The 19,000-nt window shown below is 41.5% G+C and overlaps 1 protein-coding gene across 2 annotated transcripts in view; it reads left to right on the forward strand.

Moving 5' to 3' along the window:
* LOC119026499 (glypican-6-like) overlaps window positions 1-19,000 on the forward strand; it is a 105,125-nt gene that overhangs the window by 70,355 nt on the left and 15,770 nt on the right. The window contains exons 5-7 of one of the 2 annotated variants that reach the window (XM_037110942.1): window positions 1,169-1,299; window positions 1,965-2,108; window positions 3,147-3,176. In XM_037110942.1, the coding sequence (XP_036966837.1) occupies window positions 1,169-1,299; window positions 1,965-2,108; window positions 3,147-3,176 (305 nt within the window). The remainder of the gene's footprint in view (window positions 1-1,168; window positions 1,300-1,964; window positions 2,109-3,146; window positions 3,177-19,000) is intronic. The other variant, XM_037110943.1, reaches the window with a different exon arrangement.

Genomic DNA, 19,000 nt, shown 5'->3' on the forward strand with positions numbered 1-19,000 from the left:
AGATAAATGGAAGCCTGCTGTGGAAATGAACCCACTTGTCTCTTTGCTCCTCTGCAGAATCTGCGAGCTGACAGAGCCTGACACACAGCAACTTAAGAAAACACAAGCAACGAGAGAAAACAGACACAAATAAGGAAAACGTATTCACCAGCTTGACAACTTATGCATTGCATTTCGCAGGGCGCTTCATAAATATACGACAAACACAAGCGTATACAAAAGACCTGTGTCGACAAGAAGCAAGCAATCATGTAAAACACCAGCAGATACAAACAAAAAGTACAAGCAAATATAGAAACAATGTGCATGAGTGGAGTGAGATGTGACACACTAGAAATGTATCCAAGGACATGAGTGAAAGCAGCTTGAAGTGGCTGTTTGTTACGGTTATTTTTTTTTCATTACATCCTCCTAATGTGTAATCAAATCCGAATATGCTTGCATATGTTGTATTTTCTTGTCAAAATACCAAATGATATATAGGTGGTCAGTTACTCTATGCAATCAATTCCTGGTTAGATGGAAGGAGACCTACTATTCTTCTTTTTTTTTGCTTTCCTTCAGTGTTGTGTATGTTCCTGTGCATGTAAAGATCTTGAAAGATGAATAAAAGTCAAAATCAACAGAAGCTCCTCTCTCCCACGGAAGAAATATGCTCACGGAAGGCCTCATCAGTCTTGTCCCGCCTTTAATTCCGTGACTTTGTGACATCACACTACGTCACCATGTCACACATTTTCATAATCTAGGCCAAGCAGCCCGTTTGGCACATGAGAAATTGATTTGGCACAGCTGCTCTGTGCTTTTGTTAGCCGTGCTGGGTCAGGCGTGTGCGGGCTGACCAATCAGATCAGGCTGGATGTTTGCCTCAAAGAGAAAGGAGATTACAACAGAGTGTTTCAGACCGAGGGAGAGCACAGAGCTGCAGCACTGGACACTGTGGGAAAACCATTGTGTTTTTTGAACGTAATAGCATGTTAACCAATTCTAGTAGTCACCCAAAATAAAATGATGAGCCTGAAAATGAGCAGAATATGTCTCCATGAAAATAAGGCTATTTTTACACCTGTGAAAATTGTGTTTACCAGCTAAATATGTGTCTCTTTGCACCTCTGCTTCTCCTCCCCGCTCCCCCCTTTTTTTTTTCTTCTCCCCACTGTTGTGACAGACGCCATGCTGATGGTGGCACAGAGGCTGGAGGGACCTTTCAACATTGAATCTGTCATGGAGCCTATTGATGTCAAGATCTCAGAGGCCATCATGAATATGCAAGATAACAGTGCCCAGGTCTCCTACAGGGTATGTCAATTAGGTGTATGCCCAGAAAAACGAAAGTAACAGTTGAGAAGTTGCTGAAGTCCAGAACTGTAAAGAAACCCTGAGGGGAGCTCGCCTCGAGGCGTACTGGGCTGTCGAAGGTGTGCAGCGCGACACGTTCTAATTATGTCCAAGTTTAGGCCTTCATTTGAATTATATGTTTCAATTTGGTCAGATAATCTTAGTTCAACTAACAGTAGTTAATGTGTTTCCTGTGTTTTACTGCATTTTTCTCTCCCCACAAAATTGTAGTCAGAAAGGGGGAAAAAAAAAAAAAAATGTAGGTGGTTGTGAAGACTTTTTTTCAGCCTACACAGCTTTGGATGCCAGTTCTCATTCAAGCTAAATGCTCAGTTGGCTTTCCCATGCTCCAGATGCAGTTTTGTTTATGGTTTAAGTATATGTGGTCTTTTTCCCAAACCCCGTAAAAACGTAACTCTGTCATCCTAAATAGCATCGGTCACAGCTCCTAGTTGAATCACCTATCAACGTGGTTACCTCGACTTGACGTAGAGCACTGTCACGCTGGTAATGTGGGGTGAACGCTTTACAGGACCTTAACAAAACACACCATGTTTTCCCTATTTTCTGCATCCAGAGTAATTTCAACCCCTGACAATTGGGTGCCCATGTTCTTCTAATTGCAGGTTTTTCAAGGCTGCGGCCAGCCGAAGCCCGCAGGAATGACTAGGTCTACCCGCGGCGTTTCGGATGTGTTCAACGCTCGCTTCAGGCCGTACAGCCCAGAGGAGCGGCCTACCACTGCAGCTGGCACAAGCCTAGACAGACTGGTAAGGAGACAGAGCCAGCGCTGCTGCTTTCAGGCGAGACACTGCATCAGTGTAAACATCATTTGTCTTTCTGACTTGACACTGTTGATTAAAGCTGGTGATTTGCCACCGTAAGCCCCTGGAGCCGGAAATTAATTCTTTGTACTTGTCCTCCATTCAGGCCCCCTCTATCGATCCGTGTTTGTTAACGAATCAACAGCCTTACCCCGAGAGGGCAGTGGGAAGGTGTGGCGAGCCGCGTTAGGGTGCCCTTCTCATCTCTGTGTGCTTGGCAAACAGAAAAGGGAGGGTTGTAAGAATTGATGGATAGATTCTGCGAGGCTGACCATATCAATTGTTTGCTGTAAAGCACACCTTTATTTTCGATCAGATTAGCTGCATGTTTGTTGGATTGGATCTTGATACGCGGATTTCCATCCCAAACAACCTTGAAACCTAAAATGCTGCATCAGGGTAAAGGTTAACACGGAGCTGACAGACCAATTCAGCTGAGAGACAGTTCTCATCACGGATTACCTCTGCAGCCGCAGTGCCCTTCCTTGCTCCCCTCTGAATCCTTTTAAATTGTGTCTCAGTTATGCCGGTGTTTAGAGCTATTTCAGTCAGAAACCAAGAAAAATGGTATTTCTTTATTGACCCTTGAAAAGCACCACGTTTATTAAATCAGTGTAGTGGAACGGCAGCTTCACCCACCATGTCTAAATCACGCTGAATCAAGTGTCTCTCTGCATTGTGTCAGGTTAATAATGGGTTATTTACTTAATGAATACATAATTTGGGAAAGCAGCACTTTCTTGCCATCTGGCTTTTTTGGAATCCCACAGCAATAAATGACTTATTTGTTTTATTCAACGCTAATTATTATTTTTTTTTTTTCTTCTCCTCCCAATCTAATTAATTCTGCACTCAATTTTTGATGTTTTCCATACAGCAGCTGCCTTTTTTAGTTTTTATACCATATGTCCATCAACGATTTCTTCCACCTACGCTGAATTAATTAAGACTTTCTGTTTTCCCTGCCTTTATGCTGCGAACCAGAGGATTGTTTGGAATGCAATGCAACACAGTGTAAGGTTCAACATTTTATACTCATTCTCCCTGTTTGTGCCTGGTCTATTGCTTGAAACTGTTTTATGTACTTTGTGTGGAAGCGAAACAGGATGTTTGAATATTGTATGGTTGGGGGATGCATTGGATTGTGTTCCAAGCATTGGAGATTTGCAGTCAGCCAGCAGTGGGACCTGTAAATCCCAGTGGTATGCAGCAGTTGGTGTGTTAAGTCTCAGTCATGGTCTCATTTTCATCTGAGAGTCGGTGTCAGCTGGTCGCATTAAATCCGCCATGACTGAGCATTTTGTTTTTTGATTCATCAACGTAGGAAATCTTCGGACCGTGGTTATGGTCAGCGTGGTTTATTATAGCATCAAAGCATCACCTGTTAAAAACACTATTTTACAGTAGCGTTGAACAAGAGCCACAGCGCCCTCAGCTTCCTCTCAGGAGATCCAACACAGACCCGCATCAACCATCATATCTATTCTAGACACTTCCCCATCCAAGACCCTCATTGCCGTAGCTAATGGAGTCAACTCCTCGAGCAAGCCGGCCAATCAGCGGGTGACCTGCTCCGTCATAGCTGGCAGAAAGGAGAGCTGTGAAGAGTCGGCGGCGGTGAGGGTGTGGGGGTGTTGCAAACCAGCACCTGCTCTGATGGTACATTGAAGAGGGGGCTCCAGACCTCTCATGAATAACCGGGCAATTAGCCCACTCTGAGAATCTCACAAGACGGAGCTCGGTGACAGGAGCTTATTTTTGACGTATGATAACTAGTGCAGCGTACCTGAGCGGAAAAAGTCCATTATCAGCATCCGTGCACTCGAGGGGGCCACGCTGATCATAGTGGCCGCAGGAAGCCGTGAATCGCGACGCGCCTGTAATGTGGTGTAATGAGGGCTGTTTGGTCCGTGGAAAGCAGGAGAAAATGCTTGGTGTGTGTTTTGGCTCGGTCCAGCTCACATCCATCGCCGGGCATCTCAGTTCATTATGTTTTCAGGTTGTGCATTTCGTCGTACATCCATCCATCCATCCATCCATCCATCCATCCATCCATCCATCCATCCATCCTGTTGTCACGAACGCGTGAATCCTGTTTTTCTTTGGGTTCAGCTTAGGGTAAATATTTCTTCAAATTTGCCCTTAGATTCAAGTACACACTGATTAGAATTCAGTCCTCAAAGGTCAGCCCACATGTGACCTTACAATACACATTTTTGGCTCGAGAATGAATTCGCTGAATTTGACAAGTTTTACACAAATGTCTAATAGGATAATATTATTAAGAGACGTCAAAGGTCAAATGTCAACTTTAACATCATAATCTTCTGCAAAAACACTGAAGTCATTAACTCTCAATACTGTTTGTAGTCACCTCAATATCGCAGAGCAAATGAATGTAAAAACAACCGTGTTCTCTTTTTTTTTTTCATGTACTCTCTGCGGATTAGGTTTCTGTTAATGAGCTGTGAAAAGTAGTGTCAAAGAAAAACAAAAAGCGTCTGCCACATCTGTAAACATGGGAGGCGTAACCTCACTAAGCCGTAGGGCTGCGCGATGAAATAATTAGCTCAGGGGCATCCTGTTGGTTGAGCGGTTAAGAAGCAAACCGCAACGTTTCTGGTTCAAATCATGTCATTAGCCCGTGTTTCATGTTGTCAGTCTCACTCTAGTCTCTTGTAATATCACACGCGCAAAAAAATATCATGAAATTGCATGTTAGGAAAAAAAAAAGAAAAGAGAGAGAGAGAAAAACAGCAACATGTCACATGGCCTTTATAGTCCCAACAGGCACGTGTGTGACATAAATCTGTTTCCTATTAGTAACAGCACACCGGCTGTATATACTGTCTTTACTGTGGTCTTTAACAGCTGCTGAAATTATCCTCCCGTGCAGCCTGCTTGATACAACCTAGGAGATCTATTTAAACGATTATGTTGCACTTTTGCTTGTCAAGACCGGTTGGAGTTACGATAGCAGCAGCATTCGTTTATGTACTCCAAAAAAAAGAGCATTGACTGCAGTACAGTTGTTGGCTTCACTCAGTGAATCCACCGCAGTAGTAGAGTTTCGCTCGTCCTTCAGTATCATCGACTAAAGATGCAAATGTATTCAGTGAAAAATAACCTTCGTGAGAGAGAGCGATGAGTCATTTTACGGAAATATCGTTAAAACGGTGGCAGCGGTTTGTTCAGCTAACGTTGAATTATGTTGTTTGAGGTTGTTTGTGTCAGACACACACATGTGTGCCGTGAGCTCACTCCTGCAGCTTCCTCCAGCATCCAACAGTGTGACACGGCTTTACAAAGAGCAAGAATACAAAGGCATGGCAAGGACACACTGTAAGAGTTCGGGGAAAATGCATACCTGTCCATTTTGATGTGCACCTGTTGAGGTTCTTCTCTCGGCATCGTCGCCTCAAACAACCGCCGTACAGACGGACAGAGAACACGCTGCTGTCAGGATTTACTGTGGATGCGTCCACACTTACTGCTGAAGTAGCTGGTTCACATGAGATGATCTAACTAAAAGATATTTCAAAAGAGCTTAAAAGGTTAACTGCAGACATTGTTCAAGAGAGAATGAAGGATTTTAATTTGTCGCTGATGGTAAAGTAGAATGACGCTTATTGAACAGAAGATGGTCTGCATCATCACAAGCCGCTGAATAAGTGTGATTGTGCCAGAATCCAGTCCTTCCACAAGACTTTTATTTCAGTTTTTGGTCACTTGGCCATTCTTCGGTCAAATGAAGCCTTCAGCAGGGGCCACCGAAAGTCTTGGGCTGGCCACCAAAAGGCTGCAAGGAAGGGGTATAAACAGAGGTGAATATTTATTTTCACTACATGATTCGCCTCTCATCATATTTACCAATGAACATATATTTCTTCCAACCCAAATGCCGTAATACATGTTGCTAGTATACCTTTTTGCAGACCATCAATGCGTTTCAACTTTATGTTTCTTCAGGTGAGTTATTTGTATTTTATTTTGTGACGTTACTAAGCGTGTGCGCTGGTTAGGATAAGGCACAAAAAAACATTTGTAAAAGATCATGATTTGGCTTAAAATTGTTATCACACCAATATTTTCTCCTTGCGTCAGGAGGATGGTTTACCTGCCTCCTAGATGCAAATATTTCCTGTTTATTCGCTTGTGGTTGCATATGTTATTATTTGATTGGTGTATAAAATGCATCTTTGCGGCTCATTAAAGCTACGACTGAACAGGTGGTCAGTGGGTGGCTTTTATGAAAAAAAGATCAGCCATTATTTTATTTATGAACCCAGTCTTTGCTTCTTACCTTCAACATGGCAGTGTTGCAGGACCCCAATACGTTGTTAGTAATAGTTTCGAAGGGGTATCTCAGATATTGAGCAAGTCTCTTGGTAAATCTGTGAAGGTAAAGGTGTCATTCTCCAAGGTGTGAAGTTCAAATGCAGGTTTTGACCAGTAGACAGCTCTTTGAAAGGCCTGCTATAAAGTAAAGAATAGGTGAAACTTTCTGTGAGTGCATATCTTAATTGCAGGGTTTAGATTAAAGGTGTTAGTCTGTTCCAGGAGCCACCTCGTGTCGTCATTAGTCTGGCAGCATCTATGTGTTTATCTTACAGCAAGGACACGGCTGGGTTCCCTGTGGGAGTAAATCTTTGTTGTCCCACACACTGTCCTCCTTTACATTCTGGCACAGGATAATTACCTCCGACAGTGGCACTGCTCAGCCCTGTGAATGTTGACAATAGTTTAAAGTGTCCTTTGATAAGACCTTCTTGTCTGGATTTGCCGCTAAGTTTGCGAGTCAAAGAATGTGAGAGGGATTGCCGGGAGTGCCGGCATTCATTTTGTTCTGTTGCCTATAGAGCAGCCTGGAGGAGCGGGCCCACCTCCAGCTCAATGAGCCATGACTGTTTAATTGCCTGACATTCTGTCAGAGCACACACCCTCAAAGCTCGGAGAGAAATGGAGATTTGAAAGTCCAAAGAGGGGATAAAGGCACAGCAGACTGTCAGGCTCAGAGGCGCATTATAGATAAGAGGTGGAGCTTTTAATTTGACATCTGTAACAAGTTTGGTGCAGTTCAATTTGGTGTAATTTTATTGGTGCTTTTTGTCTCCCCTGTGTAATAAACGCCTCGCATTTTATCAGCGCGGCGCTATAAACAATAGGAGCTGGATACAAACAAGACTAGACTGTGGAAAGAGCCTGGGGGGGACAATATTTGTTATAAATGAATCCTTTGAACTTGGTGTCCATAAATAGGTCGTTCTATAGCTGTTCTGATTGGACCTTGGAATTTAAAGATTTTTAATCATAACCAAACATAGAATTTATTTATTTCATAGCATTAAGAATAAGTTAGACCTGCAATAAACCATGTTTGTATGCTCAGGCACGATACCTTTTTTTGCAACACATTTGGTCACATTAAAGGTCAAATTTGTAATAAAGTTAGTTTTTCCAACTTGTCAAAAACTGACACACTTGGGATGGTGGCCAGCTCACAATCCCTAAGCGTCAGTATTTGAAGAGCTGGTAATTAGACTCAAAAATGAGCTTTCCCAAAAATTTGACCATTTGAGCCCCTGTGATGGGGTCTAACTATTCAAAGTAATATGGCCAAAATTCTCTCTATGGTCAAAAACATGCTAGAGAAAAATCATGTCTGATCTGAGAATGTTATGAAAAAGGAAAATGTTTTCCAGTGTTCATCAGGTGACTGATGTTATACTAGAAAGGTTTTGAAAGAAAAGTGCACAAAAATATTTTTGCTGAAACTAAACAAAACTCCCCTCTTTAAACTAGGTGCAATATATAAGTACTGGCCACCTGTCGAACCCATAGCACAAACAAACATGGGGCAGCATTTCACCAGAGTAACTGCTGGATAGTCAACATTATTAGGTTTAGGCAACAGTATTACTTAATGCTAATGTAAGATTTAATATATCTTTAAAATATTGGGGACCTACACTGAATACTTCGCATGGAATGACCCAAAGTATTACCCAGAGTATTTTCTCATTTGACTGATTAAGTCGTTACCAGCAACTAAAAGGTCAGTTGTTTTCCATGGCCAGCTAATAAAATCCATGATGCATCCAGAGAGCTGTAGGTCAAATTAAATGATGTGTTTATCTAAGGCTCGCTGAGTTCATACAGACTCTCACTGACAAATACCTGGAATTCATGGAATTTACAAATGGTTGATTGATTTTCTTCTTTTTTTTGTCAGCGCTACAGGAACAAACTGTTGTGAGTTCACATTAAACAAGATGCATTCAGTAATTCCTGGGGAATGTTCCCAGTAATAGAAGAGACAAACAGGAGAAAATGTACCTGAGGTTCTGTTTCATGAAAATAGATTTTCACCCAAATGCCTTCACTTTCCGAAATCCATTTTTCACCGGTTTGTTCTTATCATTCAGATCTCATATTTTTGTTTTGCTGTGCGCACACACGCAAGCAATAGCTGCTTGACGATCGTGACTGCACATTAAAAGGAAAAAGCTATAATTGTAAACAAATTGTGGCTCCCTTTTCATCGGTGCAGATATAATTTACCCCTGCCAGTCTCCTTTCTCCTGCCTGTCTCGCCCCTGTCAAACTTCTTTTATTTTTTTGTGCTGCCCGGATAGAGTCAACATTTTTTGAAAACCCAAGTCAACAATCAACAGTGTGTTCAGGAATACACCCCAAGGTTAGTCTGAGCCTACCACAACAATTCCAACCTCTCCTGCTCCGAGCAGAAAAACACTGCGCAAAAAAAACGTTGTAGAAAAACACTCTCCATGGAAACTGCCAGACTCTCAAAGTGGTTCCCAACCTGAGGTCACGCAATAAGAGCGAGGGGTCACATGAGGAATAAAGATAAACAGAACATTGTGTGTTTATTTCTCTGGCTTTTGTCTAAACTTTGCTTCTTTTTTCTTTTTTTTTTTTCCTTTTCCTTTTTTTCCCATGAAAAACTGAATATTTCTACCCCTCCAGGCCTCTGATAGTTATGCAAATATAACAACCTGAGATTTTAAAAAATCCCACCTGGGTTGAAGTGCTTGCTTTTTTTTTTTTTTTTTAAGCTGGCACCTGCTGGAATCTGATTGGCCAAACTACAGATCGTGCTCTTACTCACTCTGATTTAAGGTGAGCTCAGAGAAACATTCCCTCTTCAGCAGGTGAACGTGGAAACTGGTCTAAAAACTCTGGACGCACTTTATCCAAGTGAGCGAAACATATTTGGTAACACTTTACAACAAGTGCCCAAAACATATACTTGAGTGATTTATGACTCATGATGATTTAATGTATGAATTATGCATCATGATGTATCATAATGCATAATCATATGCTACTGCTCACCATTAACACATAGTCGAGTTACTGTTACTTTATTCAGATCTTCAGTTCAGGAATATTAACACAGTTACTTCATACATCAATTGACATGTGACTAAATTAGCTGAATGCCTCCTACATAAAGGCTTATTTTGGACTCATGTATTTGCTCAGCCTCTCTGAAAGCTGAGCAGCACCAACTCTCAAAAAAATGTGATGCTTTTTTGTTTGTCAAACATTCGCATTTTACAGAAATAAACTTTTATCTAACTGAAATCCAGATAACTTCACAGAACAGCTTGTGTATGAAGTCACTCATTTTGACTGAAGATTATCTTTGTTATGAATTATAAACTAGAAAGCAGCTATGTTGTATGAAAAACAGGAATGCTTGGAATTATTTTTCTAGACAAATGTGTAGATTATTGTTTTAACAGAAATAAGGTGCAGATGATTGTTTTCTTCATTTAAATCACAGCAGGCGCAACACGAAATTACGATACGTTTACCAGTGCTGATATTTAAAGTACTACCTACAGTTTTATTGCTCCGACCAATGAAAATATTCAGTTGCACTTGACAGATTCTTGGGTGCATGTGCGACCAAAATAGTTGCACCCTGGAGCCCTGAATCACTGTGTTAACAACGTGGTTGTCGCTAGCTGCCTGGCTACTGTCCAAAGCCAAAAAAAAAACTTAAGAACCTCAGTTTGACCTAGAAATCCAGATCTCAATGCTATGCCGTGCTAAATTATTTAAAGTTAAACGCCTGGTTTTATTACAAAGTAGGCATGTTTTGTTGAGGTGGTGAGAGGAAACACACAGCAGACTTTGACGGGACACCGGCTCTATCCAGTTGAGTGAAAACCCGTCCTTCCCCTCTCGTTTAACCCCGGTTTCGATCACTCTCCCTCTCATCTTTGCCAGCGGGGTTCTTTTCTCCACATTCCTACATTTTTCCACAATCGAACACTGTGCAATTAGTATCGACTTTGAGATGATATGTTAAAGAAACAAGCTGTCTTTTGCCAGTTTAAATATATAATTTGTACCCCTAGGGTTTTGGCTACGGTTACCACATAGAGTGGAACGTAAACAACCAAAATCCACCTCTGTCAGCGCGACATTAATTCGAGAGCAGTGTGTTGAGTGTTATATCCTCAGGTCTGCTGTGCCAAATAGCGCCAGTGTGCATTTCAGCGGTGAGGAGAAATTCATGTCCGAATGACACAATTGCTCTTATCCTCTTGGCGAGCCCTCTCAGTTATAAAATGTGGCACCCCGGTGGATCAATGCTTAGAATTGCGGCCTCACAGCAAGAACGTTTTGCACTTGAATCCTAGTTTTCCCCATGTTTACTTTTTTTTTTTCTTTTCCTCAAGGCGCTCCCGCAGCCGTGCCGTGCAGCTCAATACACTTTGACTTTTTTAGGTGTGACTGTGCGATTGTCTGTCCAGGTTTGTTAGCATTGTGAGAGACCGGCGATCTGCCCAGGGTTTTTCTTCCCTTGCTTTTATCCAATACATGGGCTCCAGCCGTCCATGACTCTGATTAGGAGTAAGTGTGTGAAGAAGGTGCAAAAAGGGCTTTTTTCAGCTCGCCCAGAAAAGTCTGTCAAGCTGCAGTCCAAACGTACTGAACATGTTTCCTTTATTCAAGCAATAATATCTGTTTTATTCTCTGCTCACTTTCATCTCAGACGTAATTATTCATTCACAGAGTGCATGGATAACTTGTATAGCATGAAGTGAAACTGAATATTCATGCACACAATCTTTTCTCCTTCTCTCCCTCTCTCATTCTTTGCCATGTCCGCTAGGAAACACTGAGGGAAACATCCGTGTGTGGTTTGTGAAGTCAGTTGTCAGGAAAAGAGAGCAACCACTCCTTTCCCAAAATCTTGACCCAGGCATTATATTTGTGCAGTCCAGGAACATGTCAAGCCACTGAAACATTCTTGTTTTGGATACAGCTTAATGGAAGTAAAGTGGGCCTGTCCACAGCTCCGTCCTCCGAGCTGTTGTATCTACAGACTCCTGCCCGAGCTGTGCAATTATGGAGATTCCACAGATTCTCTCTAGGACCACACAAAAATAAATAGTCTAGAAGTGCCTATGTGGCATCGTTGTTCAGGGCATTGTTTGACCATAATTTAAACAATTCTCTCAGGGAGGAGTGGCTCTCAAGCATAAATATTTGTCTGCCGTAAAATGATAAAAACCAACAAATTCCAAATTCGTCTGAACATGTCAATCGCCCCTGGATGTTGGGGTTTGCTCTGTTTCGCTTTGTTTTGCATGATTTATTACCAGAGAAATGTTGGAAAACAAACACAGCGCTGTAGTCGCCACTGTTTCCCACTGTCAGCGGAGAAAGCTGCCTCCGTTTGATGGTGTTTAAAAGTGCCTCCGTCTCTGCGCCACATGTCTCTAACTTAGCTGTGTTCAGCCTCAGGAGCTTGAAACAAAAGGTTAGCGGGCTGTCTGTGCACGGGAACCTCAACGAAGAAAGAAAATGCAAATAACAACAGCAGGATTGTGACACAGACAAGAAACATTGCCACCACCAATGTAACCAAGTGTCCTACTGTAGGTTTGCCTAAATGGGCAGGTTTAATAGTAAACAAGACATGGAAGCTTAAGAAGTTAGCAAACTGAGCAGCAAGAAATGGCTTTTTCTCTCCCACATGACACAAACGACAACTACTCCTGCCTTACAGTATCGCAATTCTGAAGGCCCACGCGCACTGACAGCAGTAATTGACCGGTTAATGCTCCTGTGCACTGGGTCCTCATTTGATATGATGTTGGAGTATGAGCATCAGGGCATTTGGACGCACATCTTAAACATCATGCTGACAGGACACATTCTGAACAGATTCAGAATTGCTGGTCAGAAAGTTCCACAGGGTTCAGTGCTAGGGCCACTCCTGTTTAAAATGTACCTTTTACCTCTTGGCAATATCTTTCGGCACTACGGCATCAACCTTCACTCTTATGCTGATGACACTCAGCTTTATGCGTCCACTAAGCCCACTTCTACTCTCCCTTCCAGTACCCTCACTGCTTGTCTCCATGATCTTCAGGTATTGACGACAGACAACTACCTAAAATTCAACAGCAGTAAAACTGAGTTTCTCCTCATTGGCACTAAAACCACACTCTCAAAAATTAATGTCTGTTCAATACCTATTGCTGACACCACCATACTTGTCTCCACACAGGTTAAAAGCCTTAGTGTTATTCTTGACAGTACCCTCTCCTTCTCCAGTCATATTAACAATGTCTCATGGGTTGCCTTTTTCCATCGACAAAACATCTCCAGACTACGCCCTGCATTAACACAACACTTCACAGAAGTCCTAGTCAACACTCTGTTCACATCATGCATTGACTACTGCAATGCAATCCTAGCAGGCATCCCCAACAAACTCATCCATCGACTACAACTGATCCAGAACGCTGCAGCACAGATTATCTCAAGTTCAAAGTCCACTGAACATGTCGCACTCCTGTTGATTCAACTACATTGGCTTCCTGTGTCACAACAGTTTACCTTTAAAATCTAAATATTAACATTTAAATCTCTGAATAATCTATCCCCTCCTTATCTCACGGGCCTGCTTCCAACCTACACCCCCTATTGCTCCCTGCAATCTTCATCAGCAGGTTTACTGGCACCACCAGTCATCAAACTCAGTACAATGGGTGCCATGCTGCACCCAAACTCTGGAACTCCCTCCCGCCTCCCATCCGCTTACTGGACTCCATTACAAAATTCACAACTGCTCTTCAAATTTTTAAACTAGCCTACTCACTCTAACTGCATCAACTGCACCTTATGTTTGTTTCTAAATCACTTCAACACTTCACAGAGATTCTACTGTTAGAGGATTTGTTAAGGGAGTCCAGCGACTTCCTCCTCTTTCTACTTAATTTATTGTTCTACTTAATTCTTAACTTTAACTGATGAAGTCACAGGTATGTGTTGTAGTTATGGCAACTTTACAAGCAGGCACCGATGAGTTCAATTCTGCTGTAGTCATTTCACAAAGTTGATCAAGTTTCTCCTCATCCAACAACTATTAAAATGACACAATTTATTAAGGGAGTCTTGAACATTAATGACTTCACATCATCACTTGATCCATGTCCATGACTTTTCACACACAAACAGCAGCCCACTTCTCGCAACGACTGTGTCAAGTAGATCACAGCAACAATGAATTAATTTGAAGATGAAAAGGTATGACATCGCACAACCCATAGAGAGAAACTCGTTGTCGCTGTCATTCAAGAGGGAATACGGTAAGATAATTATTTGTGAGTAAAATAATGATAATGTATTAGTGACCCCCACAGATCTGTGATTTTACCAGTCTGAGTGTGATATGATACATATTGTACAAATGTTGATACAATATGGATAAAACATACAATTTTAATCTGTGGCTCTAAGAAATGTATAATGATAACATTTTATTTCAGGCAACTTTGCTAATTAGTGACGGATTTGTGTTATGGACCATCTCCTACACTTCATGATCTGTTCCCTTTTCAAGCTAACCACCTACACTTTACACACCAGTCATGTTTCTATACTAGTTAAAGGGCTTTGCGATGCCATTTAAACATCAAAGACCAAAACATAAAGAGCTTACCAAAAGCAGACATGATGTCAAGGCCCTGTTTTCTCAGCCAAACCGATGTGTTTACTGCTCACGAGGTAAGTAACTAGCATGATACCCCAGTCTGATGCGAATATGAAAAGCTGTGGCCTTACACAACATGCAGATATTCTATATTTCACAATAGGAGCACAGCTGAAGGCACTGGCATAATGTGTGTCTGCATTGTTTGTGCCCACACAGCAGTGATAGTACTGCATGTCCTGTTCTTCAAGCGCTCACATTAGTGTCTCAAAAGAGGCAAAATGCACAGACATTATCCACTTATACCTACTGACTCAGTGTCATGAGTCAGTACATATATAAGTAGATAGTGTCATGACATGTTAGGTTGCTGCTCATTGCCGGTTAGGGAAATGGGGGAGTTTGGGTGGAACTGATGTGGCAGAGGGTTGAATGCCAGGAACTGAGATCTCTGGGATTTCCCATTTGGGAAACCAGGACTTTCAGCCTGTATAGAGCATTTTTATGCACATGGCACAGAATCAGTCAGGATCTAATGGTAATCACTGTTCTGTTATTTCCAGTTTAACAGTAAAATAAATTTCATGTAAATCAAAATCAAAAGTCTATAAACTATTGAATATGGACAAGAAATATCAGAAAATAGAATGAATACATATCTAAATTTAAAAAAAAAAAAAAAAAAACATAATGTACATTTGATCATTTCTCCAAAAACAACAGATTAGAGTAAGTGAAACTATTTATGAAGATTATTTTGCTTGTGGGAAAAAAATAAAATAAAAATATTTCAAGTACATTCAGATGTGTCATGGCCTTTAGAGGAGCCGCAGCTTGAAGTGCTTCTTCAGCTTCAACATTCAGCTACGATGCGACAATCATAAACGTATCGGGAAATTGGAAAAGTAAACAGATCTTTAACTGGCTAGATTGGATTTTGGGCAGAGGAGTTCAGACATTATTCTCTGAATGTTAATTACGCCAAGGGACAGACATGATGTGTAGGAGACATTTAGGTCCCCACTCAGAGGAATATCTTGCATTATTTATATCTGTTAATGATCTGAATTAAGATTGCTGTTTGGTCTTTATGTGTCAGACTGTGTCTGTCAGTACATTTGATTTTTCAATTCTTCAATCTTGATTCATCATTATAACAGATCCAGTGGGGGAAAGTAACCAAGAACATTTATGTAGGTATTTATTCAAGTAATTTGAGTATTTCAATGTTATGCTACTTTATATTTCTACTACAACATTTCAAAGGGAAATATTGTACTTTTCACTTGACTCGGTTTATTTGACAGATATCTCAGATTGCAAAGTTACCAAACACCCTCATCTGGTCGCATACTGCAGTGAATGATGTTACTTGGGCAGTCCATCTTTCCACACAGTATGCGGGCAAGATTTTTCATACACAATATATGATCCTTTTATATAACATGATGTATTGATAAAGATTGTCACTTCTTGTAATACAAACTGGCTAGGGGCCAGCTGGTTAGCATGCTAATTTAAATAGACAGCACTTCTACACACAGATGTTCTCAACATGATGTCAAAACGGTGCTTTACAGTAATGTAACGCTGCGACCTTGCTCCCATGGGTTGAATTGTGGGCCGACATTAGGCTAACGTTACTTATGTATAAGGTATGTCGGCAGGGATGCAGAGATCATCTGCAAGTGTTAAAATTCATATAAAATGGTATTAAAAACGTATTAAAAAGTCTTAAATTTAACTTGTTTACATCTGTGGACACATCAGATCTTCATTTGATTCATGGCTGAGAGAGAATTAAAAGGTGCTTATCTACATCCTCTAGCAGTATGTTAACTCTCAGCAGCCAGCAGATCAACCATAATAGCCCTGGACAGCTTCCATCTGGTAATGTAACACTCTACATGGCCTTCCATGAAAAGAGCATCAACCTCATGAAGCTTTTTGGAGAAAAAGGCCTGATTGTGTGGGTGTGAAACCATGCAAATGAGTCTATTGCCTACTACAAGGCATACTGTTGAACAGGTTTTTTTGAATGGACCTCTGGGATCTGTACTATATTAAAGCCCACTTAGGGTGACCTGTAACCACAGTAACCGCAAATCACAGCGTCAGACGAAGCAGATGAGTTGTGGCTGTAAGCGTTGTTCTCTGAATCCATGAGTGAAGTCTCACCTTTTGAGAGAGAGAAAGTAGCTGCACACGCAGATGAACAGAAAGCTCTCCTTTGTTACTCTCTCATCACTTTGTGTCAGGTGGAAGGGCATAATTAGATAATGTGTCTGACAAACATGCTAGAATCCCGCAGTGGCACATCTCACTCATGCTATCAGAGAACGGTGTTTACGGCCACGCAGCACACCAAAACTCTCTGACCTTGGTCCTGTCGTGAGATAAAGACATCACGCATGCTGTATTAAGCCAAAAGGTGCAACAGAGATAGAATACTTATCAGCTGCAGTTCAGTGTTGTCATTCACAAGACAGCACGAGAAAATGTTGTGAAGGAGATAGGCGGAATTACAACACTGTGGGCCTGGTGCCAGAAACGATTCAGGCTTTGGTCATATATTAGAAATTAAAGAGAGGAGTTGAAGAGGTAAAGGAAAGTCAATAGTATTAAATATTCACCAGACCGATATATTTAATGCATACATACGTCTGTGTAGTGTGAAACAAACCATTTCCAAATCCTTCTCCTGTGTGGTTGAAAGTAAACTTCAAAAAGGAAAACTTGAGTCTGTTTCACAAAGAGCGTTCTGGGCTCATATTTATCAAAGTTCTGCAAAGTACATTTAGAATATGAAACCCTTCTTTATCCATTTCAGTTCTACTTGCAGCAAAGTGCAGCAGTCTCTTTTGAGCAACTCAAAGTAAATATGTGATTAATCACAAGAGCAAAAAGGCAATCTCTCAGCGGCCTGTTATTTGGAAATTGCATTTATTTGTTTAACTTTTGCATTTGAGCAGCTACCATAGAAATAGGGAAAAAACTAGATGGTCTGTCTTTGGATGGGATCAGCAGCCACGACACCAGTCAACATGTTCATGTTTCAGCCTCTCCCAGTACCTTACAGCAGTCATTACTACATTATTACATGAGTATTCAGTTGTCATTGCTACATGAGTCGCGCCACACCCACGCTTGGCCTCAGTGACACACCTGTGAAGTTTCATGACTGTATCTTGCTATTGCCCTGACAAAAATACTCAGAACCACCGCTGCGTTTGTTCCTGATAGAGGTTGTTACCATGGACACATTTTGACACAACGATGACACAAACACACACACGGAGACTCACATAATCAGCCGTGCTGTCAAGGAAACTCACCAAATTTAAAATGATAAGAAAACCAAATTGGAGTTCAGAGGAAAGTCTGCTGCTGAAAGAGCAGGATTGTTATGATGGTAACAAAGTATATTATGCAGGAAAAATATGTGGGACAAAAAAATATCAACTCAAAGGTCAGCTCACTATCTTCTGACTTATTATCTCACTGTTCTGCAGTTTGATACAAATGGGCCCTGGCTTTCTTTGGATTACCTGGTTTTGCAAAGTTACTCCTTTGAATGTAAAGTGAAAAGGTCACAGCATAATGAACTGTGATGTTGCTGGCTGTGATGTTTGTTTGAAGACAAATGGTTGTGCAGTGATCTTATATAAACAGAATGGGGACATTCAGCAGTGTCAGATGCGAAAGAGTCTTTTAGTCAAGTCAATTTAATATTTAGGTCAAGTCTCTTAATATTTAAGCTGATTCTGATACCCCAAAGGCTGTTATACTTCACTCCCACCTGATAAAAACAAATCACATCGTCACACTGTATCCAGAGAAGAAAACATGCCTGTATCTAAGCTGCATGCAGAATGCATTGCACAGAATGTGAGCGGATCCGCTGGACCACATCTGGAGGTGCATCTGTGCCAGATGCAAATGTAAAGTTAGGCCACATCCTTAAAGATATATCCCCAACATGTTGAAAGGTCGCCTGTAGCGCTGTCTCCTTCAGCAGTCGAAGTCGAGCTGACTTAGATCTACCAATGTGGAACGATCGCAATGGATGCAATCGCATGTGTGATCAGAGTTATGAAGGCAATTGTTTTGGTTACATTGTAAACATACGCTGCATGTGGATTTATTTACATGTGAATATAGGAAACATTTCATGATAACATAGCTGAAATGGTTCAGTGAAATTTTTTTATATGCCGTCATCGCGGCGATTATCGCTGCAGCTTCCTCCTTTTCAGGGTACATCAGAGGCCAAGTCAGTTGGTAGTTATTATGCCAGGACACTATTTTTTTTATAAGGTCAGGTATTAAAATCATTCCATCCATTGTCCCTTCCTTCTCGGCCACTAATGCCCGTGCCGTAGCGGCTCTGCTACTTTTCATATCTGTCGATACATTAATGAGACACATTGGCCCTGTTGCACTCTAGGCTGCCTGCCTCTCTGGGGAGCAAGGGCAGCAGGGAGAGCGCGGGCCTGCCGATGATTGCTCTGTTCTCCAGAGCGCGTTGCTTCCCTTTAATCATCTCCCCTTTTTCAAACTTCTCCTGTCGTGGCCTCGGGCGAATCGCACGCGCAAACTCACCACTGTTTCATCAATACGCTGTCATATTTCCTCACCGTGGGATCGTCGTGTGATAAATTCTGCTCACCACGATGTACCATATTGGCTAACTGTGTAGATACCATGGGACTGAGCAAATGGTTTGAGGCAATGTTATGTAAAATGGGGCGCTGAGTGTGTTGCATTGTACATTGTCGGCATGTAAATACCACATGATCTACAACAACACACAGTGATTTGTCATTTAAATCTCTTTGTCACCACAAACGGAAAG

Source organism: Acanthopagrus latus, chromosome 9 (assembly GCF_904848185.1).
Source record: "Acanthopagrus latus isolate v.2019 chromosome 9, fAcaLat1.1, whole genome shotgun sequence".
Taxonomy (NCBI): Eukaryota; Metazoa; Chordata; class Actinopteri; order Spariformes; family Sparidae; genus Acanthopagrus; species Acanthopagrus latus.